General features: G+C 34.5%; 1 protein-coding gene across 6 annotated transcripts in view; it reads left to right on the plus strand.

Annotated features, from left to right (window-relative positions):
- Window positions 1-24,644, plus strand: part of LOC111046533 (histone-lysine N-methyltransferase, H3 lysine-79 specific) — an 85,895-nt gene that overhangs the window by 21,054 nt on the left and 40,197 nt on the right. For 4 of the 6 annotated variants that reach the window (XM_039420814.1, XM_039420815.1, XM_039420817.1 and 1 more), the window contains exons 3-6: window positions 171-245; window positions 1,867-1,930; window positions 21,142-21,276; window positions 23,845-24,030. In XM_039420814.1, coding sequence (XP_039276748.1) covers window positions 171-245; window positions 1,867-1,930; window positions 21,142-21,276; window positions 23,845-24,030 — 460 coding nt within the window. Of the gene's footprint in view, window positions 1-170; window positions 246-1,866; window positions 1,931-15,115; window positions 15,263-19,841; window positions 20,050-21,141; window positions 21,277-23,844; window positions 24,031-24,644 lie in introns of those variants that run through there. The other 2 variants (XM_039420818.1, XM_039420819.1) reach the window with 2 other exon arrangements.

Here is a 24,644-nt window from a genome sequence, read left to right on the forward strand (position 1 = left end):
AATTTGCACATTCAGGTGGAATAATTTAACAATAAATAATTAATAAGGTTTGATTACATTATATAATTTGAGGATTATATTTATTTATTATGTTGATTATATTCTTCTGCCGTTTTTTGTCTATCTCATAAAAACATTTGAGTCTATATTTGTTACTTTTACTTTTTCAGATGGGTGATCGAGGATTTTCCTCAACTGAAACTGCCTGTAGAAAACAACATTCTCACCGACTATGACACCAAAAGGTAATCTTTTATTCAATTTAATCATCTTTACTACAGTAATAAATTTGTGATATGGTTATTAAGATTGATTAACTCTTCATTACTCAATAACAAGTTTGGCTGATTGCACAAATTCCAATCAAAATTGAACTTCTATTTCCCTCTTCCAATTAGATTTTATTAGATTGCTATTAATCCTTTATTGGAAAAATAAAATTTGTGACCAACAATATTATTTCTATGTACCAATGTAGTACTTCTACTATTTGATAGAGGAACGCTTCCAACAATTTCTTATCAAAATTGTATATAAAAACCCAACATTTTTAATTAGTGTTACTTTCATATAATTTATTTATATTCACATAAATTGTACTTTTCCTGATTGAGTACAATTTTATGAACAATGTGTGTTTTATGCAACCTTTTGGCTTTTTATTTTCTGATCAACTAACTTACATACTAATATCATATAATCTGAGTGATAGCAGAAACGGGGTATTACTCATTTTGTTTAGCTTATTTATTTCATCACAAATATTACAATGGAATGAAAACTAGGCGCTCACCTAAAACTTCCTTTTTTACTATACTTATACCAATAAATTATTAATTCATTCATTTAAACAAAACTGTTTGAACTGCACCACATCAATAATTTGAATTTAAAATAAATAAATCACTAAAATATAATTCATGTAGTTACATAGTTTAGTTTACTCACAGCCTACTATATCTAAAGTAAGCCATGGTTTACTTCATTAAAAATTATGTTTTTCTATGTATCAGGATCACGTATTCATGTAAAATAAAATATACAACTTCAATCCATGTAGTTATATACAGTAAAGTTCAATTTCTTACAAATTCATTTGCATCAGGATGACGTGAAATAAAGTTTTTATAAAATCCCAGCTACTTATTTTCTGGTGTGATGTGACTCTGCATCTATTGCACATCCAAAACCATAATTATGTTGCTAGTAATGATATTTTATACTGATTGATAATGTAAGCTTATGAATTTTTATGCGTATAACGCAGCTCAATATGAATTATTGCTATTTTATTACTTGTAGTACAATCTAAGTTGGCCTTGAAATGAGTTATACTTTACTACTATATCATTTTCATCTGAATTATGATGATACTTTATATTATTTCAAAAGATTTTGAAGCTATTTTCAGTAATAATAATTAATTTTTTTAATTAACGGAACTGATTATTGGGCTTCTTTTTTCAAATTGTCTATTATCTCTTTTGATTTGAAAAATGAATTACGGTATGGATTCAAATTTCATTGGTATTTTCGAAAATTGAATAATATACAAAATATACAAAAGATTGAATTTTCATCAAACTTTTTGTATTTTCAATATTTTTTTTTTTATATTTTTTTTTGCAAATTTTTCATTGTTTAGTCATATTGCTATCAACATTGAAGTACGGTAATTGCTCGTAATAGGTTGTTGGTTATCTACTTGACCTCATTTTTGTATTTAGTTGCAGTTGTTTTACTAATATTATCAGTTGAGTTTGTTTGTTAGACTGTCAGTGCAGAGCTCTAATGCTGATTTAAAAAAAAAAGCTTAAAGTCGTATCCTTGTAACAAATGTTAATTTGGTAATTCTGTATGTTTCAGCTACACTAGTATGAAATCGCTCTGCGATAGATTCAATAGAGCAATAGACAGCATGGTCAGCATGGTGAGTTCCTACTGAATTCAAATTTAATAACAAGTGCATAATTTATGATTATTCAAGACCCAAAAATTCGCATTGATATTGGAAAGAAAAAATATTTATTATAAAATTGAAATTTAATGATATGGATTTGAACTGCAGATCTTTAGCTTGATTTTAGCATAGAGAAAAATAGCATAGATATCCCATGGTATAGGGTGTTTATGTCGCAACTTTTACTGCTAACTCAAGCCAATTAATGTCGATTATTTTCGATGTGTAATGTTTAGTTAGGGTTAGAGTGTATGAACGGCACAATATGAGAGACTACCAGCGTCACAGACCTTCATGGGAAATAACTATGTCAACTATCGGCTTGAGATAACATTAAAAGTTGCGACATGAACGCCCTATACCATGGGATATCTTCTTATATTATTGTTTCTCTATGATTTTAGACTGTTGGTCTCCAACAAGAATAGTATATAGATAGCTATATACTGTACTTTCATCCTTGGGTATCCAAGACTGTTTTTGTAAATTATGATTAGCATTGGGCTGTTCCACTGGCATGAATTATTATGTTTCGCATTACTGGTAAATTATTAGATTGACAATAGTCTTCATGTAATCAAGTGGTGCCAAGTTACACGCTGCAAAACGTATTTATTTCTGTCTACTAGAAACTTTTGTGGTTTATGGTTTATATCCGCCACTACCTAATCGTACGGTGTGCCTTTAATATTTTATCACAACCCCTTCTGTTGCTATTATTGATCAGTGGAGATGATATTTATGTCACATTTTTCAATAACTTATAGCTTTCTGTTGAAAATGAATTGGACACCAAGACTGCCTAGTCTTTGCAAAACTTTGCAGTGGGTTTTATGACTGCAAGTCGATATTTTAATTGAAAATCAATGGTATTCCTTGCTCTCATTAGATCTTCAACAAGTGGTACTTGAATGGAAATCGATGTCATGAATAATTTATGGTAGGGTAGTTAGTCTATTTGCAGTTGTTCAGGAATTTCGAGTGATGCAACAGATGTTAGGAGTTCGTACTCTAGGCTTGCCAATAATTATTCTATTTTTGAATGGTAGTGGATGTATTGACAGTGGATGACAGGATAGTGCTGTACTGAATTGGGCGTCTATTTAATGCTGGCCAACAATAACACGGCTTTCATCGATTTTCACAATGGTAGTTCGTGAGGAGGTAGGAGCTTGTTTCCCACCCACCCACTCTTTGTTTACCACTGCCTGGTTCAATGGCATGGAGCTCTCAAAATTGGACTGAATTTCTCTACTTATGATGATTCCCTCATGAGTTGTGAACTCATGCGTGGCTAATGAATATTGACCAGTCTTCTGTCGTTTCTGTCAATATCATGGTTGATCTAATTTGATGTTATTAATGGGCCATATGTTATTATTATGTTATGATTATTTGTTCTTATTATGCTATGTTATTAAGCTATTAATTATTAAGTTATTAAGCTATTGAATTAGTGCATGCAAATATGGTTAAAATTCAGTTCTGAAATCGAACGAAAGATTGTTATCCTTTTTCGAAAAACCTGTACCTTAAAAATAAAAAATTTAGAGGTTGAAGGTGTTCCTATTCAACATTCTAAATGCCGTAGCTAATTTACGCTATACTTTGTTATGAACGCATCACATTTCAGGTTACATATTAGGTAATATAGGCTACATATTTAATTCCAAACAGGTTGATTTATCGAAATAACTTTCATAATTAATTAACTTGTTTTATTTATTGCAATATTATTGTTTAAACAATCTACCTTTTTGGAGTTTAATATACATATCTAGCTTATATTACCTAATAATGTAGCCTAAAATGTGATGCGTTCATAACATTCATTTATGTTTGAGGTACAGGTTTTTCGAAATAAATGTTGGTGCTACATGTTCATATGCATTTTTTGTACAAATTAAGGTTTACACCAAACTACACACATAATTTTGGGTTTAAAACTCGAATGAGCTTGTCTCTTTATTTTGGAATTCTCGTTTATGAGGCACTTTCTGGATGTAGTTTTCCATGATGATGTAGTGTTCTGTGCTAAGTATAGAAGCTTGGTTATAGCTGCACTGTTGCTCGACTAGTTACGAGCCAACATTCGCCGTTGACCTAGATCCGTGGTGTAAATTTGTTTGGTCTTGGCCGTCTCACAACTAACAACTACTATACTAGTTCAGCAGAAGAGGTAGAAGAAGAAGAAGAAGAAAAAGAAGAAGTAGTGTTTGAGAAGGAGGTCTATCTGTAGAGTGCACTTTAAATTGCATACATGCCGTTGTGAATCCAATATGGCGACTATGTGAACACCTTTGTATTGCTCAATTCTGTTGTCATCATCAACATTCTGGTTAAACATTGAGGCTTGTCTTAATTCTGCACAAAGAGGCTCGTGTGGCTTGTAGCTAAGTTAAAAATTAAACCTTGGAAAATAAATTGAGTATTTTATAATGAATAGTCATCAATTGATGTAACAAATTCATAACGCATTCATTTTCAAAAAATCAAACATCATCAGATAAAAACGTTGAAATTTTGAAGTAGGGAAATTTAGTAAATTATTGCAAATTATCAATTCAAAGCCTGAAAGTTGTAACTTGGAAGCGTTGATTCAGAATAATTTAGTTCAGTAGCTGACTGTTCACTAGTGGCGTAATGTTGTCCTAGTGACCATGCATTAATGGGGAAGGCATTCACTGTTTTGCCGGTCAAGGATATTCATACAGGGTTTCAAATTGGATTTATGATTGTAATGTGATTTGCTTGATGGGATTTCCTTATTAAGTTGAATTGTTAGTATGTTGCTTATTGTTAGAAGTAAAAATAATAATAAAACATATGAAAATGTCTGTTCGTATGAAAGAGCTGTATCATCATAAAACGAGGAAATGCTAATAGACAAATCTATCATTCAATTCTGTTTCTTTTGAAACATTTCAAAAGATTTCAATTTTGTATTGAATAAAAAATGTAATTTGGTACACTGCATCGTAACTGTCAACTTCAACTGTTCACTTCTTTGTTCAACATCAACTCGTGAAGGCAACCGGATTTTCACTATTAGCAGCAAAACCAATTTTGGTTGTAGAATGTGATTTGTGTCAAGTACTGTAATATAAATTATGTCTTCAACTCAAGAAATATCATATTATAAACATTCTAATCTGACTTGGCACTTCTACGTTATCTGTGGTAATGGTGTAAGAATAGATAGATATATCTATCATAATCAGATAGATATATAAGATCATATCATATAGACATATCAGATAGATATATAAGAACCTTATCATAAAATGTGTTATTGTTGGCAGAATTTGAAAAACTGTTCTTGTCAATAGACTTATTTTTTAAAATTATTATTCTTTTTTTTAAATTGGTTTTCGTAGTTGTTTGATGAAAGACAAGATACATCTTTTTTGGACTGGGTTGATGCTTTTTAGGTTTTTAGGCAATCAATAGTGCTGTCAAGGACACATGAGAATCTGTGTTGATTGATTCTCTTTTCAGTGTTATGTTGGTATAGTGAAAGTTTTCTCGTGCGAAGTGAAGTGTTGCAGTTGTGAAGGCATTTATCACTAGTTCCAGTTATTTGCAAGGTTACATCACTGACATCGGAGGAGGAGTGTTTTGGTCCTGTATGGGTTTCATGACCAGAAACAAGGTCGGCTAAATCTGAGTTGGGCAACTCATTCCGTCGCCACCCGTTTGTTGCTGTTCTTATAATTTATTTTGTTCTTCTTGGTTTCCGAGTAGACTAAAGTTCAAGTTCTGTAGTTTACAATTCTGACTACTTTTTCAACGATTCCAACCACAGTAGTAAAACAGTGTAAATGATGAGGAATACAAAGCACTGTCGAGCTACTAGTGTTGGGGCATCTGTGATTTCTCGTACCTAATGTCATAACACATCCGAAAGTTTTAAGATCAATAACTCCATGCCCATTTATGACTATCAAATTGAAATAAAATGACTTATTATAGAATAAGACATTAGGTCGAATTAGACATCTTCATCTAGATATTTTTAGGATACATTGTGACTAATCTAATAATGCTATGAAACGGTTTCATTACGGAATCGTTGTGTTAGTATTATTCTCACTACAAGCTGTAAATGACGTGTGAATTTTAATCAGTGAGAAGATTATTCAGAAGTGAGAAGAAACATTCATTCTTCAATCAAAACTTGTGAATTACCACTCAATGTAATGTGCAATTACAAGCCTATTCGTGAAATTTGTCTAAACATGATATTAGTTGGAAATCAAGCTGAATTAGTCTTCCAAAAAATGACTTCTTAAATAATGTGGTAGATATTGAAGCAGGTTTCTGTTATAGTAAGGGCCTTATATGCACTTTATACGTTAAAAGTGAAACTATGATTACTTGTTGATATGGTCTTATTCATTATAATTTTGCATTCAAGTCTAAACGAAAAGCTAATCTTCCTCCGTTTAATTCTAGATGGCGCATACGGGCTTGAAACGTTAGTTGAATCTTCCCGCTAAATAATAATAATAATATTGAGTGACCTGGCTGGCTCAGGGTCAAGTTTCAGAGTTTTCAGGTCGCAACTGATCAATTTCAGGGCCTCTGACATGTCCTAACGATTGCTTTTTAGGCAGTCTAAATTTTAAAATTTAGAAGATTTTTTAATCTTCTCGCTCTCTGGTCATGTTATGTATCAATGCCGATAATTGAATGAATAAATAGATTATCACCCATTAGAATTGTCAGCTCGCCCGCCCGCCCAGCATGTGACCTGTTTCTGTCGGCGCAAGTGAGCATCAGGTCGGGCTGGGAGCCACAATGGCTGAGATCGATAGCCCAAAGCCGCTATTTATATCTGTATATACGGTAGGCATTGTGGAGGCCTATGTACGTGTCGACTCTCAGTTTCATCAGGGGGAATGGAGACCCAACCCGTCTCACTCCCTCACCGTTTGGCGGGTTAGATCAATATGAGAGTGTGCCTTCTAAATATAGATGCACTACGCAAAGTCTCATGCAGATATCCCATACACTTGCACCTTACACTATTATCCATTCCTTCTTTTCCGCATTATACTCTTTCATCTATTCCAATACCATATTTTTTATGCTTTCATTACCTTTGTGTAGTTTTTCCAAAATGGGTAGTTCGTCACCTTCTACCCTTCCTTCCTCTGTTTCTATTCTCTCATTCCTCTCCATCAACTCTCATCTATGATAAATCGGTATGAATTTCCATACATAGCTTGAATGTCTTCATTCAACTCCCGTACCGTAAATCCCTTGCTCCATCTGCATTTCTTTTGGTTAACGAACTGTTAGGATTCAACCTCACTAAGCCCCCCTTCGTCGTCTCTTGATGGCCAGGTCAACGGGTTGTAGTAGTAGAGTTTTCGAAGGAAGAGTTTCACTTTCACTCAGCTTTCCGAATGGCTGGTTTGTTTACAAACGAGTATTTCTTTGAATGTTGATGGGACCAAAGTGGGTGTCCTATTCTTGTGGGACTTGACAGTTGACGCGTGTGAATTTTGAAAGAATGTACGTTTGTGTCAATGCTCATTCCAAATCCAATAATCCTCACTCAGGCTTCTAAATATTAGGCTAAACTATAGTAGATTAGGCTGCTACTGTTTTGGTTAGTGACGGAATAATTTATAAGTAAATTCTTTCGGATGACAACGAAAATATTCTTTGGTATGATTTTGATTTTTTCTCTCATCGTAAACATTTGAAATTTGTATTCAATGATTCACAAATCCCAATTCATTAAAATGATGAAACACCAGACTAAAACATTGATTGAGCTTTCCAACAATTCAAACGGACTGATTTACTTTTTCATGATTCTGAAAAACATTTTCCATTTCCTTTCCGTATATATCAATAAAAAATTATATGCTAGACGAATAGTATGCTCTGTACCTAACAGTTTTTGTGGTGCACTGAAATGTTAATTGTTTGAAATCTTTAATAATTCAACAATGTTCATACTCTCTTCTGTGTAAACTTTATCACCTGATTATGGATAAATTAGAATGAGAGTCCATTTTAGTCAAAAATATAAAATATTCTAGTCAAGTAATCTGGCTTTACTTCTAATACGATTATTCTTGCTTGCAATGCTTTCAGTCAGGTGCCCCTCCATAAATAAGGCACCCTCGCAAAAAAGGTTTTGAGTGCTTGAGTCGTTATTTTGAACACTGCTGATTTTGGGACTGCCAAGAATTTCAATGACTTCGCCCCCCTCTCTGAAAAACTATCTTGAATGGTGCAATTTACATTTTCGAGATTCGTCTGATTCAATCATGTTGCTTCATTGTAATATTATATTCACAACTACTTGTGAAGTTGCATTGAACTCCTACGAAGGTGCAGAATGTACTGGCAAGTACTAGTAGTGAAAGCGACCTCCTTACATGTGTGCAGTGTGTACGTGTATCAATGGCGATGAAATGCTGTTACATTGCATTGCACGCATCTTGTCTCCACGCAATTCTAGCAAATGGAAAACGGATGCAGCGTTTCCGCTAAAAGTCTTGCAACCTATGGTTCATCAGTCAGAATTTGATTTTTGTAGGATCATTACATTAATAAAATTCTTGTTCATTGACAGTGATTATTTAGGATCTTAATACCTACACTGGTATTTTATTTTCTTGGATTAATTTTAGGTACTGAGTTTACCATAAATTTGATAGGTACTGCATATTATTTTTGTGAAAAATGAGTTGATGCTACCAAGCTACCTTGAATAAAAACCCTTTGAATTTTTGGTATGAGCATCTGGATTGTGTTGGAAAAAGGAACAAATACATTTCCGAAGAATTTATATCAAGTCTATGATCCAATATTTATTTTTATCTATTTTATACTCATACTATTCAATACTCATCACTCAATACTATTACTGTACTTTCACTAGTACTTGATTCTCTATAATTATAGAGTACTTAATCTTTATCCAAAGACTATCCAATGTTATTTCTTATCGAATTGAAGTTTTCAAAATCATGTCAAAGTAGGCCCCTACAATAATTCAGGATTCAGCAGCACGTTTGGTTAATTCACAGTCAGATTGCAAGAAAACAGCACTGAAGCTTGGAACCGTCGAGCCAGCAGCGGAGCACCGCTAGTTTGGTGAAGGAGCAGAGTGAAGTCAGCGAGCGAGCACAGGCACGCGCTGCTTGAACGAAAGCGACGTTGCCATGTCGCCTCTGCGCCGCGGTGAATGCCCTTTGCGCTCCTCTTCTGTCTCTCTCTCATTGGCGATGCTCTTTGTCTCATCACCCACCCACCCACTCAGTCCTCGCTTTACGACTGTAAACATGGCCTACTGCGCAATGCATACTGTGTGGGGTGGGTACCCACTCTCCTCACCAGAATCTCTCAAAACAGTGGATGATGTTTTCAGTGTTATTGATTTCGTTTTGGCGCGCTAATTTTGTGCGTTCCCAAGTTTATCTCTATCATTGGCCCAATTAAGTGGATTCAAAGTTTCAGGAGAAAACAATATAACGATATGTCATTCATATTTAAATCCCATGAATTAATGAAGAGAGCCTTTTCTGAATGAATATTGATTTATCATTAATGAATGAAAATCAATGGGTTGCATGCATTTAGATTTGGATCAATATGTATTTTACAATCAACTACAATGTTCTTTATAATTGCCATCAAAACTCCATAATGAATCGTTTAAACAATTCTGAACTGCAAATCCTCTGTATCCGTAGTATAGTATTCATAATCATCATCATCATCAAGCCTTGTTGTTGAAATCATTGCAAGGGTTAGAGAGCCGAAAAAATGTAAACATTCATACTCAGTCATTCTTTCTCAACCCTATCCATAAAAGACAGTCTCTTGAAAAGGGGTGACTGCCCCTACTTCATGCTTCACCAATCCACAAAAACTTTTATTCAAAGCATCAACAAACCATTCATCACTAGTGTCCAATGCTCCTGTCATTCATATCAACCCAATGAATTGAATTCTGTGTTGAATGTAACTTCCGTCTGTACATAATATAATTTTCAATCTGTGCATTACGATGCACTTGTACTGTTGAAAAGTGCAGCTTACATTGTGTACAACCTTGATTTCACATATGGTGCATCACATACAAGGTCGTATGCACTGGAACCAGTTTGTAGTGTTATTCATAAACATTGAATCACACTGGTTTGTAGAAAAGGTCCTTTCATATTTTTGCAACCTGTCTGCTAGCGGTCACCCCTTCCACTACCAGTATATGTTAGTTGTTTGTCAGAGATTAAACCAAGATTAGAAGCAAAATAATATAGCTACATAGTTGGGTATGGCTTTTCAAAGTTATTTCTGATAATTATTATTATTTGGCACATATTAATTGCAAAATATTATAAAATTTTAGTTGATGAATTAACTAATCTAATTAATCACTTTACTCATCAACTAATTTCTTTATAAATCTGGGTGCAATGGCTTTAGTTTCGGTAGCACTACTGCGTCGCTCGAGTTGAGCGGCCAGAGCCAAGTTGTTGTGTGGCTCAATCCTCCCCCAAAATCAATACTGCCAACACCAACCAACCTCCCCTTGGCGCACCCCTCCGTCTTAAATCTCCCTAGCAAGAGCTGCTGCTGCCTGCTTTTTAAAGGGGATGTGTTGCTTGCATTTCACACTGCCAGATCTATATTTGGCTCTCTGTTGCCACCAATATTATTTAAAGGGGCACTGCTTGAAGCTCTGTTTCTAGCAACTGATGTTTATTTCCGTAGTTCAACTTGAACTATCATAGTTCACCCACCATAATCATCATTTTAAGGATTCTACAATATACATGATGATTGCTTATCCAGTGACCTCATGTTACAAAATACTGTATTTCTCTTTTATTAAATTTTGTATGCCTTATTATTCATATCGTTGATCAAATTATTCATTTTATATGAGTTGCTATAAGAGGGTAAGTAAGGCCAGCTCGTGGTTTAAGTTTGAAAGACGTACTATACTTGTTTGTCCTAACTTCTTCACTAATCTCTATTCTAGAATTCTGGTGATCTTAGCATTTTGAAACAATTTTTTCAGTGAATGAATCGATGGATTAAATTAATTGTAGAAAAAATAATTTCATTAAAATTCATGTAGTAGCCTAGCCTATGGGAAAAGGTTGGAAAACCTACCATTTTGTTGTGGATTTATCGAGTTTTAATTAAGGTGTTAATGGTTGAAGGCAAATAATGTGAATATAAAATTCTTGAAAATGTTAATGATGCAAAAATGAATTTGTAAAATATAATTATGTATGGGTGAAGGATTTTTCAACTAGGCGCTGTTGAAGGGTGTTCCACCTTATTCACTTTTTTTGAATTCCATGAATGAACTTCTAATGTGCTTCTTACGCATTATCAAATCGATGTTGTACGATTTTAATATTACGATGTAATCATATTATTATTATTATTAGCGTATGACTTTGAATGGTGGGGAGACCCAAGGGTAGTTCCAACTCGCCATATATAGTCCAAAGTTCCCTAATGGGAAACCGGACACTAAGGTTATAGTGAGCACAATAGTTCTTTAAATTTACACTTTTCACTTCGGAATAAAGTTCATTTTGATGTTAAAAAGTCCAAACATATATAAAACCGAAACAAAACACAAAACCACTAAGCCCAATTTAGAAAATATTGAATTTAGACAATAAATTTAGAGCCGAAAATTTATAGCACGTTACAATTTTGCCATGGCAACCAAATGGTTGCGATGTAATGCTTTTATGTTTGTTTCATTATAAGATCACGACAATATATATGGAATCATATATTCATTATATATGCATTTGAATATAATCCATAATGGTTATGGATCACGACAGTAGTAGTATTGTTATTGATTTTATGTAATCAATAGCATTACTGTAATTGGATTTGGGAGGATTGTGGTAGAGACAATAAGCAGCAATTTGTACGTAGCTGCACATGCACACACAGTGGATCGATGGCTCTTGTTTTGCTGAGAAGTATTTGCTGACCTATTTTTAAATTGTCAAGTATTGAAGCGAATGGTGTGGAGGGGGAGTGGCAGGGGGAAGCCAGACATGTGCGCTTACCTTCCTTCCTGCTGCACTGTGCTCTGCGCTGTGGTGAAAATTATTAATCAGACGCAGGCGTCGAATAAAAACTAGTAGAGTGAGAAAGAATTTAGGGAAAAGAAGGTTGAAAAACGTATTCAAAAACTGGCTCTGATTAATATTTCGCTTGGGGGCGTGATTCTGGAATTTAATGCAATAGTTAAGAGCTGAGGAGAACAGTTGTGGAGATATTTACCATTCAACAACCTTATAGCTTGAAAAATGTAACTACTATTTATTGACCAAAAAATGCCCTAAATGTGAATACTTATGGACTGATTTTTTTAATTGTTGGAAGTACAGCTTATGAGCATTGCTCGATCAGTTGAAAAGGAGGTACCTGTTGGCTAGAAATTCAATTCTATGGTATGTAAATCATAGAGAAAAGATAGAGATACTTGAATTGTTCGTCTATGACTATACTGTATCCAACAAATCTATTGGATGGCTCATGAGCCAAAGTGTCCGTCCTATTGCAGTCGAATATCATTGTTACAAAAAATGAAGATTATTGTGAATTTGATTACGCCCCACTCTATCATGAGAATTCAGCCCCCTGCCATATTCTTGTTCCTCCATGTTGTTGTGTAAGAAATGTTAGTGAACTTGTCTTCGGTCCTCCACTCCCCCACTCCCATATTAGCTACACGACTGTGAACCTGTTGTACTTGTAGGCGTAATATATAAGTAACATGGTACGATTGAAGAAATAAGTGAGATGGAGTCACAGAGTGAGTGAGTCGGTGCATTGGCATAATAATCGCTGTATTGCGGCAGAGCAAAATAATTTGCGGTACAGCGATCCTGTCTGTCCGGTTTGAGCCCGTCCTACTGTATATGTATATATTTTTCCTACAAATGTGATGTAGCGGCTAGTACAGTATATACGAGTACTAGTATAAGCTATAGGATAAGTATACAGGATATTCGCCACCTCAGGGTTTTTCTGTTTACTGAAGGTTTTTGTAGTTTTGTGAGGAAATGAAGTAAAATATAATATTAGTACCGGGTACTGGTAACTAGATGAAATGAGTAGACTAAAAATTTCTAGAAGCAAATGTGTGAGGCAATAGGAAGCCTTTTTTGGTGAGGTTTCCACTGTTCTTCTTTCTGACTAGCGTTGATTAGAGGTTTTCTGAAAGTGTCATTGCCTTCTACATTGGCATGATTTGCATATTTTCGTTTCCCTCTCTTCCTTTTTGCATCCTCCTTGGAGAAGAAGGGCATTCCTCTTTCCCTTCTCCTCCTTGAGCTGCTGCTCCTACTATCACTTTTCATCCTCATATTTCTCATGCTAGTTGTTCTTCTACAACTCTTACTGCTCATCCTTCACTAAATTTGCTTGCCACTTCCTTTTCCTCTTGCTTGTTATTTCTTGTGGTTCTCCATTCTTCGTCCATTTTTTTTTAGTTCTGCAATTTTGATATTGAAGAGAATAGGGCAATTTGAATTTGTACTCCCACCCAAGATTGAATAAATGAATGAATGACCTTATATCCTCCAATAAAAAAACATTTACAAATAAATGCATAAAAACTTGGAAATTAACTGATCACTTTTTCCAGTAAGTGTGATCAGTGTAAATAAAGCAATATAACAATTACTTATCAAAAAACATAAAGTTTGGTCGATGACATATAGTCCAGTCACTATAATTATACATTGGTGCATGCAATTTATATTGTAGTTCTGATTTTTTAATATATTATTTCGGTACATAAGAGAAGTCCAGAACCAATTTTTTCATGCAAAAGTTCCTTGTGCTAGATACAGGATGGCCCAAAAACCTCGTATTTTCGGCTAATTTTCCAGTTTTCAGCTATTTCTGCCAAATCTCGTAATCGGACAGAAAAATTTGCTCTCGCCTTTTTTCTAGAATATGAAATTCTATGATTCGGAACTCTCTATCTCTAATGAGTACTGAGTTATGATTTTTCAAAAATGAGTGAAATTTGAAGAAAAAATCAATTTTGATGAATTTTAGTTTTTTATCAACAATATCTTCCGATTGTTACCATTTAGATGTATAATTCAAAATCCCTTTAGGCGTATTTTTGTGCTCTACAATCTGAGATCAGGTAGAGCGCTCTATCTCATATAGATTTCCAGGTACACCTGACAACAATGCTCCTTGTATTGTGAAAAACACCTAGTTTTCAGCTTCAACCATCATCACCAACTACATAGTCTTCACATTGATATTTCGCACAATGTCATAAGTTCATAAGATTATGTTCTATGAGAATCACCCGTTAGATGCACTTCATTTCAGTATTTCCTAGTGGAGAGGCGCGCTTAAGGACACCTCAAGGATCAAAATTTCAAACACTTATAACTTCTGACACAATGCTCAGATTTCATCGTGCTAAACTTCATTCTTCTCGGCTTGTCAAGGCGGTCCAAAATCATGCATCATAAGTCAAATTCGGTCGAAAAGTGGAAGATTCATTGTTGAGTGTACTTAAGCCCATATTCCTATACACAAAAAATGGTCAATTTATTCTGTCACAAACCATGGTCGAAAATATAGGACAAAGGAAGTAAAGAAGTAAGTTTTAACTTGATTGATTTTTTAAATTTAATAACGTTCACAATTACTGTATATTCACTTTTATGACTTGACTCTTTCGGTAGGTTGAAATCCCATTAGCTGTATGCATATGTTATATTGCAAATGTAATATTCAAACTGTTGAACTTGAGCAGTTTCTGTAGCTCCAAGGTTTAATCCAGAGAGTATAGAATGTAAATGTATATTCTGGTTAAATCCAGCAGTGATTCAACGGCTTGGGAATGCAAACTTACTCACAAGCCAGTTACGTATTGAAATTTTTGCGAGCATGAAAAACAGTTAACCAAAGAGAAAGAAGGAGGGAGTTGTTTAGTCCACCACCACCAAATTGCAAACGGGATTGCTTTTCCGATCTCTGTCTATCTCCCCGTATCATTGGATGTTCTTTCTTTATCTTGTTTCCTACTCCCGAAATTCTCGCGACTTACTACTGGTCGGCGTCGGCTTGTCGTCGCAGCTTTCACTTGACGGTTTGCGTCAGGTTGGTTAACATCGGTTTGTGTGTGAGTGTGTAGAAGTAGTGGCTGGTGTTATGTGTATTAGTGGTATCCATCTCAGATTCACTGACGAATCTTCTTCCTGCTTCGGCTAGGATACGCTAGCAGCTGTTACGTTGTTGGATGATTAGTTGAAGGTATATTATAATATTGAAATATTCTAATTTACTTTCTGATTTTCATTCTTAGATTATTTGAAATATCGCTCAGTTGAACATCAAAATACGAATGTAATTTTTTGTAGTTTTTTTCTGTCGTAAATAGTGTCGTACATTTATGAGTAACTACAATCATTTAAAAATTAATTTATACATTTTTTGCCGATGAAAACGTATACTATAGCGAGATTCTCGTTATAAAGTCAGTGAAAATTATAGGAACGCAATACTGCCGTTTCCATTGCCTTCTGATATGATATTAATATTGTTCTAATAAATTATTACAAACTGTAATAATATGTAAGCGGTTTTTTTAAGATAAGGGCTTGGGAATAATCAGTAGCTAACTAGATAATTATCATATGTTGAAAGATGGTGATAAAGATAATGAATGATGGCCCTAGATGGTTGTTGTGACATCCAATGTTTATTACACGTAGTTCATGCTGATCTATTCTATCTTATATTTTATTCAAGACAAATATTTTCCTTGAATAAAAAAAATTGATGGGATTAAAAAATAGCAAAGAGTATACTACGCTATTCATAGCGTACAACATAGCAAATATTATAAGCTATTCATAGCCTACAAACGATTTGCCAAAGTTGTGGAGCTAGAAAAGGATGAAGTTATTTGCTTTGTCTAATGACAGACAAGGATAGCAAACCAATTTTAATCAGATGCTGACTTTATTACATGTAGCTCACTATAGACTCATGTGTTATTAGAGGGAGGATAGTAATGATGATGAGAGAAGAATGGGATCTACAATTAAATTTGAGGTAGTTTCCGAATTAGATTATTCAGGAAATAATTTGTAAGCTGGTTTCTCAGGGCTTGGGAATAATCAGTGGCTAACAAAATATGTTGAAAGATGGTGATAAAGATAATGAATATGATAATGATGATGTGTCAACCAATGTTTATTACACAGATGTTTGTTCTCTTGCCAGAGGCAGTGAATCTATGAATTAATTATTTTCTTTTTGCACCTGTATCAAGTCTTATAATATTGTTACAAGTGAGAAAGTACGGAATAGAATTTTGTGTATTGTAGTTTTCAGATGTAAACTCACACATTTTCACTTATTGGTGTGAGCTTTTCCTGCTTATTTTATGTAATGTCAAATTTGGCGTGGGGGATTATAGATTCAACCTCATCTTCCCCCATCTGAATACGTGCCTGTTGGTGGCTAGGAAGTAATGAAGAGAAGTATTGAGAGAGAGAGAGAGAGAGAGAGAGAGAGAGAGAGAGAGAGAGAGAGAGAAAGAGATGGTTGAGAAGAGGGAATTTAGTAGGCCTACGTGATCGAAAGCACACGACCTTTTCACAAGGATTCTCCAGCAACCCTATTTTATCAACCCCACCTCATTGAAGGCATCCCTTGACAGGCGTGTAATCAGAACACTGTTGGAGGGATGAGGTAATTACTGGAAAAGTAACTTTGTCAATCTGTGGAAATACTGAACAATGCACCGTATCCACACACTCATTCAACGTTGAGTTGTTTATTTTGTGTAATCCTGTGACGTTAGTGGAACAATAGAGGTATTTCTGTGATAGGGTTTTGGAGGAAATTGTCAACAACAAACCATTCGAACAAGATTCCCGAAAAAAATCATGTTTTGAAACACGTGTGAAGCTGTAAAGTTTCTTTGTAATTGTCCTATTCATCTGCCAACGTTTCTTTAAAAAAAACTCGAGATCTTTAACGGTTTTTGGAAATGGCTGTGGATTTTGGAAAGTCTCAAAATTTTTGTCTTTGTAATAATCCAAAACTCACCATATTCCCTCTTAAAATTAGTGTTGATTTATGTTAATAAATTGTATTTATCTTAAATTGATGAAAATTAGTCATAAATCACAACAATCGTTATCCGAATGTTTATTCTTGGTTATCCCTGTTATTTTCAGTTGCAAGCTTGCTGTTAAAATGTGAATGTTCTTTCAAAGGCAGTTATTGACCTGTTAAGTGATGGTGTAGAATCTTCTGAATCTTTGATACGTTTCCTTATATTTGTACTTGAACCATGTACATAATAAACCATACTTCCTGTTTCTGTGGTACCAATAATCGAATAAATATGTCACACTTTAATTATGCTATATTATCAGGGAATCATGATATGACTCATTTCGTCATGTTATGATCCCATTTCTTATGTTACTAACGAAGTGTGAATGAATGAATTGCATAATCGCTACATCGAGTGACACATGTAACATGTAATTCCCCCTATCATAATATAATAATTCATCCTGTAAATTTTATGTAACGGATTATTCCATGAATCAATCCCCTTTCATTGAAAAATATTGACTAATATTTTTCAGAGTAATAGAGTGACGAATAAACATCAGTAAGCTGTTAAGAGGAAACTATATAAACAACAACTACTACTATTCAACAAAATTCTCATCATTAGTGATGGCCGAATTTCTCAGTATAGCATTGTCTTGTCATCGATAAGACAACGTTTATTTTTTTAATGATGTTATTATCATTCTCACTATGGACCGACAACAGAGTGTATTATTGTAAAATCATTTGAGTTAGGTTATCTTGTTATAGGAAGCAGTGACTTTTTTATTGCGAATGATGTCCTTTATTACGTCACGGCCCAAGTTCACGGTTTTGTGTCCTTGCACCTACTTTGAACCCCCCACCACTCCCCCGCCACCCTGTCATCGCTCCCCATAATGTGCCCCCAGTTCGTTGTACTGTTCGTCTGTGTTTTACTATCTTGTTCAGTGATGATGAATCACTCATTCTGGTTCCTGGTAAATGGCTTCCGGTTTTTCAAAATTTGTATTCGTATTTTTTTCTTTGTCATTCATTATTTTTAGTATGGACCAGACTAATCCATCAACAATCAATTTCATAACAGTTCTATAATTTTGCATCAATGACTTGTGTAGCTGCTTACAGACTTGAACGCCACGAATACGAGCATTTCACTTTTCATCAGCTGATGCTGCAATTATATAATGTACCTCACTATTTCTGTGCAAATACAGATATAATCAGCTGATGAAAAGTGCAATGCGGTGTTTGTGGCGCTCAAGCCTGTACGCAGCTTAGGTTTATTGCTTTATTCATCAAAGTTTCACAAGTGTTTAAATTTGATTGTCTATTGCCACATGTTCAGTTCATCATTAAAAAGCAAAACATTCTAACTTTTATGAGACTCCAGTTATGATCGTTCGTCTAATTAGGTGATGCTAAAGAAGATGTTCTTTGAATATTCAATGTTCAATATGCTTTTAACGTTCTTTAAACGTTCAATGCTTATATGTTTTAATATGATAGGGTGCTGTAGATTCATCAATAAATAATAATGTTGAGCATGAATTAGTAATGTTGAGTGAGGTGGATCAGGATAGGATGTTGATGTGCTGGTCCGTCCCCCGTGTGACCTAATTTCGGTCTTGTCTGGATGGCTGTGACCCACTTGACGTACACTGCTCCACAATAAATAATTGGCTTGTAGTCTTCTTCCCCTGCTATGCAGTATGCACCTGTCTTCTATTATGCAAGGTTGCAAGTGTTGATCAATGTGTTTGTCGTCTACTCATATCCAGTATGCAAATTGTGTTGAATAAAAACATCACAGAAATAATGTTGATCCTATTCAGTAATATAATAGCTTTGAAATGAAATTTTTCTTCAATTTGCGATTAGTACGACTGGAAAAAATCACAGTATTAGTCTATGTAGCACATTATTTGTATAATGTTTGGTTTTATGAATTTTATTTGGATTCCAACTCCATCCTACGATTTAACATATTTGAAATTTAGATGAAAATGTATCGTAGTATACAAGAAATTTATTGAAGATGCTGCTTTTTATATGGATTAGATAGTAATTCTATGAGATTGATTCAAATGTGTGATGAGTCCGGTTGTTAACTCGTTTCTATGTTCTACTTTGATTGTAAGAAATAATAATGGTGTTGTTTAGTGAATATAATTCTTCATAAAATTGAACCATTCTTCTCTTTCTTTATATCTAGTGCCAGTTTGATTATAACACCCAGAATGACTTGAATATTGTTTCAATTTTATTTTACAATTTCATCATTATATATTATTGTTCTTGTTCTTCTACAGAGGAACGGGCCGGCCCCAGTTTGAGAAGTTAAATCAATGGAAACAATAGTCTACCTGAGTCCAAGTTACCAATGAAGGCTCAGACATTTCCGTGACGGCAGAAAACTCATAATTTTTTAATGATACCAGTGACCTAAAGGGAGAGAACCTTTCCTGCTCCTCCTCCTCCTCCCAACCTTGTTGTATCTATTTCCGTAGTGTCTGGACGCTCCCCCTTCCACTCTACTCGGATATCGATCGTATACGCGCTTTGCGAATTTGTGTCAGGTTCGAATTGTGGGTGGTGTTTGTGGGATGGGTGAGTGTAAGGTTGGGGATGGGGTGTGCGCCCCATTGATTTTCCCTGACATTGCGTTTCCCCCTCACCTTCCAAGCGCCCCCCCTCAGACGCCCACAGCATCACATCGATGCCCTTGAATCAGGGCACAGAGCACCGTTAGTGCGTCTCGACGCGTCATGCTAGATGCACCTTTAATTTGTGCACTTGTTGTATTCAATCAAGTTGCATATAATTATCGCCAGTAGTTATAGTTTGTAGTAGTACCAGTTGGTAGTTTCGGTACAGTTCAGATTGCAGTTTAGATTGCTGATTTAGAGATTTTAATTGGAGAGAATTCAATTCAACTTGTTGCTGAGAACTATCGCAACCAGGTATTACGTAATTTGTTGTAAGAATTGTTCGAATTGTGATGAGGAAGCAAACAATACTTTCCCATTTCTGGTTGGTTCATATTTGTTCAGTTTTTAGGCAGATGTAGAGCTATTGTTTTTTTTGGATCTGGATAAAGTATTGTAAAATTGTTTATAACGTATGGATGATTTTCATTTTGGCTGAATGAATGTTGACGTTTATATTCATATTTTTTAGGAAGAGGTTTGCCGCTGTAATTCTTCAACTGCAGTGTAATGCTGCTAAATTCAGGCCCGGTTACACAAAAGCCGGTTAGATTTTAACCGTGATTAATTTCAGGAGAACCAATCATAGAAGGCCTTTTTGATAAGACGGCTTCTCTGATTGGTTTTCGTGGGATTAATCACGATTAAAATTTAACCGGCTTTTGTGCAACCGGCACTTGAAGTTGTAAGATATGGATTTATCACTGGGAAAGTATGTTGAATGATGCAATAGACTTGAATTCGGACAATAGGCATATTTGTCTTCTAACTGTTGGGTCAACATATTTTTACACTTGTTCTTGATTCAGATTTGAATCCAATTCATTTACAAAAACAGGTGAATGGTTATTGCTCGTGAGATTACATTGCACGAGAGACATTGCCAAATCTTTCATTAATAAATTTTGAGTAAGTCTTGGATATTTTCTGGAAAGATTTTCCCTGTTATTATCAAAAATATTAACCCAGAGATTTTCCTAAGATTTATTTGTGTATATAATGATAGATGTAGTATTCACACCTTGAAGAAGAGATATGTTTCAATAACCAAGTCTGTAAATCTTACTCATAAATATTTGAAACATTTAATTTGAATTACTTATGTTCTTGAATCCTGAAAATATGTGATCTTATTATGCATGCTTCATCATAGATGGAGACTTCATGATTTTAATTTTTGGTGGAGATCTAGGATGAAAAGACAATGAATTGTGTTGGCATAGCTTGATGTATTTTTCTGTTGATTTATTTTGTCTTTAAAATTTACACAATTTCTTAATTTCTATCGATTCATCAAATCAATGTAATTTATCAACTAGAATAATAATAATGTTTTTTTGGTTTCAGTCGAAAGGCACGTCGATAACGAGAGTGGGCAAACATCCGTCGCGTGGCCTGCTGCGACATATCCTGCAGCAGGTCTACAACCAGGCAGTCTGCGATCCGGACAAGTTGAACCAGTACGAACCGTTCTCGCCCGAGGTATCTCACCCTCACCAACTATTTCAACATTTTGATCGTTAACTTAAATGAAAAGTTTTCATTACTTTCTATAATTTGTTTCCTTCACCTTTTGAACATATGAAAAGTGTTTATACAGGGACCGGCATATTAATCTGACGATGCTGTAGTAATTCTTGTGTCGACACCAATGTCATTGAAAAGGTGGGAATGTTATACATCGACAGGTTCATTCATGCCATTTCAGTAGTCAGTATATCGTGGTCAAGATTACATCGAGCGTTTGTAATTGAAGCTTGATTGAATTCTTGATTCCGACTTAAAATTCCATCCGTATAAGATAATGTTAGTGTAACAACTCAATGCAAATGATTGGGCACATCGCAAAGCCGCTTACCAGATCATTCTCGAAAATGTCAACCAGGATGCCATTATTCTTTCGAGTGACTAGCCACATTATTTTCATTCGTCGGTATTTGTGAATAAACAAAGTTACCGTTATTGGGCAGCCAATAATCCACAGAACTAGAGGAAGTCATTTAACGAGAAATTTAAGTAATTCCACTTGTGATGATTGAGTGAGAGCAGTGGCATATTTTAGAATTAAGTGTGTGAAAAGTAACTGAAAACATTTGGATGACTTAATTTTGAAAAAAAACTTTGTGAGTGATCTATGTAATTCACTGAAAATTGCAAAATTTGATCATTAATTTGACATATTACATGTTTTAATTTTACGGAACATACTTTGATTATCATGCCTCAAAAATCGTCAGGTTTTTATGCCGGACTCTGTATTCAAAAGGTGTTAGGAAACAACCTTGATAATACCATCCATTCTTAAACATTATATTGTGAGATTCATGTTATAAATAGCTTCATCATGTTATAGTGACAGCAGCTGAACCTAGATTTCGATTTGGACTGTAGTAAAAATTTGAGAAGAGACAGTTTTGGGCATAAGCCTGTTGTGCCTTCTCATATAAGTGTAATAATTGTGCATGACTGAATAAATAAATAAAGTCAGCATCTGGTTAACATTGGTTTGCTACCATTGTCTGTCATTACACAAAGCAGCTCTATTCTTATCCAACGAAATTGTTCGTAGACTATGTAGCAGTATAATGAACTGACAAAATATTCAATTCCAATTATTATGAACATACATTATTGAATCGGAAAACATATTTTATTGGCGAATTAAATATGTCGCAGGTTGCAGATATAATTTGCCATTATTAACAAGAATCAACAATTAATATTAGGGGTATTCACAATGTTGTTTTAGCCAGCTAAAGTGCTATTTGATAACTCTGGATTGTGAACGCCCCATCTAAAACCATCTATAAATACAGGTCATAACACAATCCCGTGATGCATTGCAAAATCGCCATTTTATGGGGTTCTAGTTCACCAATTTTCAAATTTATCACCTGTTATCATTATAGATTGAACAACACGATGTGCTATTTTGTTATATTGTACAAGGGATATTGCTTGGCTTTGAATTGTAGAATAAATTGTTCCGACAGAATAATAATATTTAGATTCCAACTAGGAACTGAATTGTTGATTTTTAGATTTAATTGATCCGGAACTTAAAACTCTTTTTGAAGTTGGCCTCGCATATTTCTGTCTTGTCCTAATGCCTCATGAATCATAATCCTTAAGATACAAGAATAAGAATAATTTTTATAATGAATTAATTAATAATTGAACATTTATTATTGAAATTTCATTATTAAAAAATTGAAATCCTGAATTCACATATTATTTGAACCAGAATGTTGTTTTTAGAATGCATAATTTTGTTACGAGCAAATTGAATTAGATTGGATTTTCAAATATACCACCATAAAGACCCCATAAAATGGCCGCTCCATAAGGAACACGAGTGTCATGACCTGTATCTATAGACCTTGCTATTAGCTAACTGCAATAGCGGTCCAAGCGGATAATTGTTGTAAATCGAAGTTTTAACCTCACTTTTGCTACCAAATACAACCAAAACAAATATGACCGCCGTTTTAACAGAGTTAGCTAGAGTTAGCGGACTTGAACCTGCGCTATATGCAATCTCGTCTGCTATTTTTTTCTAATGTACTACAATAGCATTGAGTTAACACAGACTTGACAAATAGCAGGAGTTAGCGAATAGCTCGACTTAGCCAGCAACAACTCCAACATTGTGAATATCCCTCATATAATTATCAGATATACCAGTTCTATCAGTTATCTACTATAGAAGGCGGAGGGAGAATAAACTTGGCGAATATGCTGCCATGCCATTTTCATTAAGTTGAATCTCACTACAGGCGGCTACGTATCTATATCAGTGTGCTCCTCACTGGAAACCCAATTCTATTGGAGATAGAAGATATCGGCATTCTAGATAATCATAGACTAGCCACTAGCCTATTCAGTATTTCAAGTTGAATATTTTCAAACTTTATATTCGATTTCTTAGTATTTTTCAGAATTAATAAAAAACTTCAATTATTTATTATAGAAAATAACTAGCCTTCTTTTAATACTGTATTCTCAAATTGTTTGTGATGAGGGATGCTAATGTTGTGTTATGTTGCACAGGTGTATGGAGAGACATCCTACGATCTAATATGTCAGATGATAGATCAGATTAAAATCACCAAAGATGATGTGTTCGTGGACCTGGGTTCGGGTGTCGGGCAGGTGGTTCTACAAATGGCTGCTGCCACTCCTTGCAAAATATGTTTCGGAGTAGAAAAGGCTGACGTTCCATCCAAGTATGCACAGGCAAGTACCACAAAACTCTTTCTATACTTAATCTAAAGTTTTTTTTGAAACTTTCTAATTTACTATACTTTTAAAAAAAATGTAATACATATGTGTATTTTTATATTTATATAATATATTATCTATATATTTATTTGTAAATATATTTATCCATCAGGCATGTCTCCCACATTCTTTTGCACCTAGGTCACTGGCCTAGGGCGATACCTTGATTTTGTGATTTACCATGACATGAGCATAGTGATGGGAAAATAGTATTCAGGGCCCGCAACTTTGGAGATCTCGATGTTTCTTGTAGTTTTCAGAGGCCTCAAATTCCAGTAAACTTAATTATTATGATAAGGAACGATTTATTATAATACTGAGTAATATAGCTTTTTATAAATAATTCGAAAGCAAAAATTTGAACTTCAGACGTCTCTAGCTGACGGTAGGTGGCCTTCCCTGAAAGTTATGAATTCTCTCCTAATCTTGTTCAGACGCTGATTGCGTGATTTGAGTAAGACAAGCTCAGCGTTGTAGATTTAATTTTTTCTCTCAGATTCCGTCATAATGAAAATATAAATATTCAAGATACAAAGTGTTGAAAGACTTCTTTGTTTAAAGATTTTTGT

Source organism: Nilaparvata lugens, chromosome 2, assembly GCF_014356525.2.
Source record: "Nilaparvata lugens isolate BPH chromosome 2, ASM1435652v1, whole genome shotgun sequence".
NCBI lineage: Eukaryota > Metazoa > Arthropoda > Insecta > Hemiptera > Delphacidae > Nilaparvata > Nilaparvata lugens.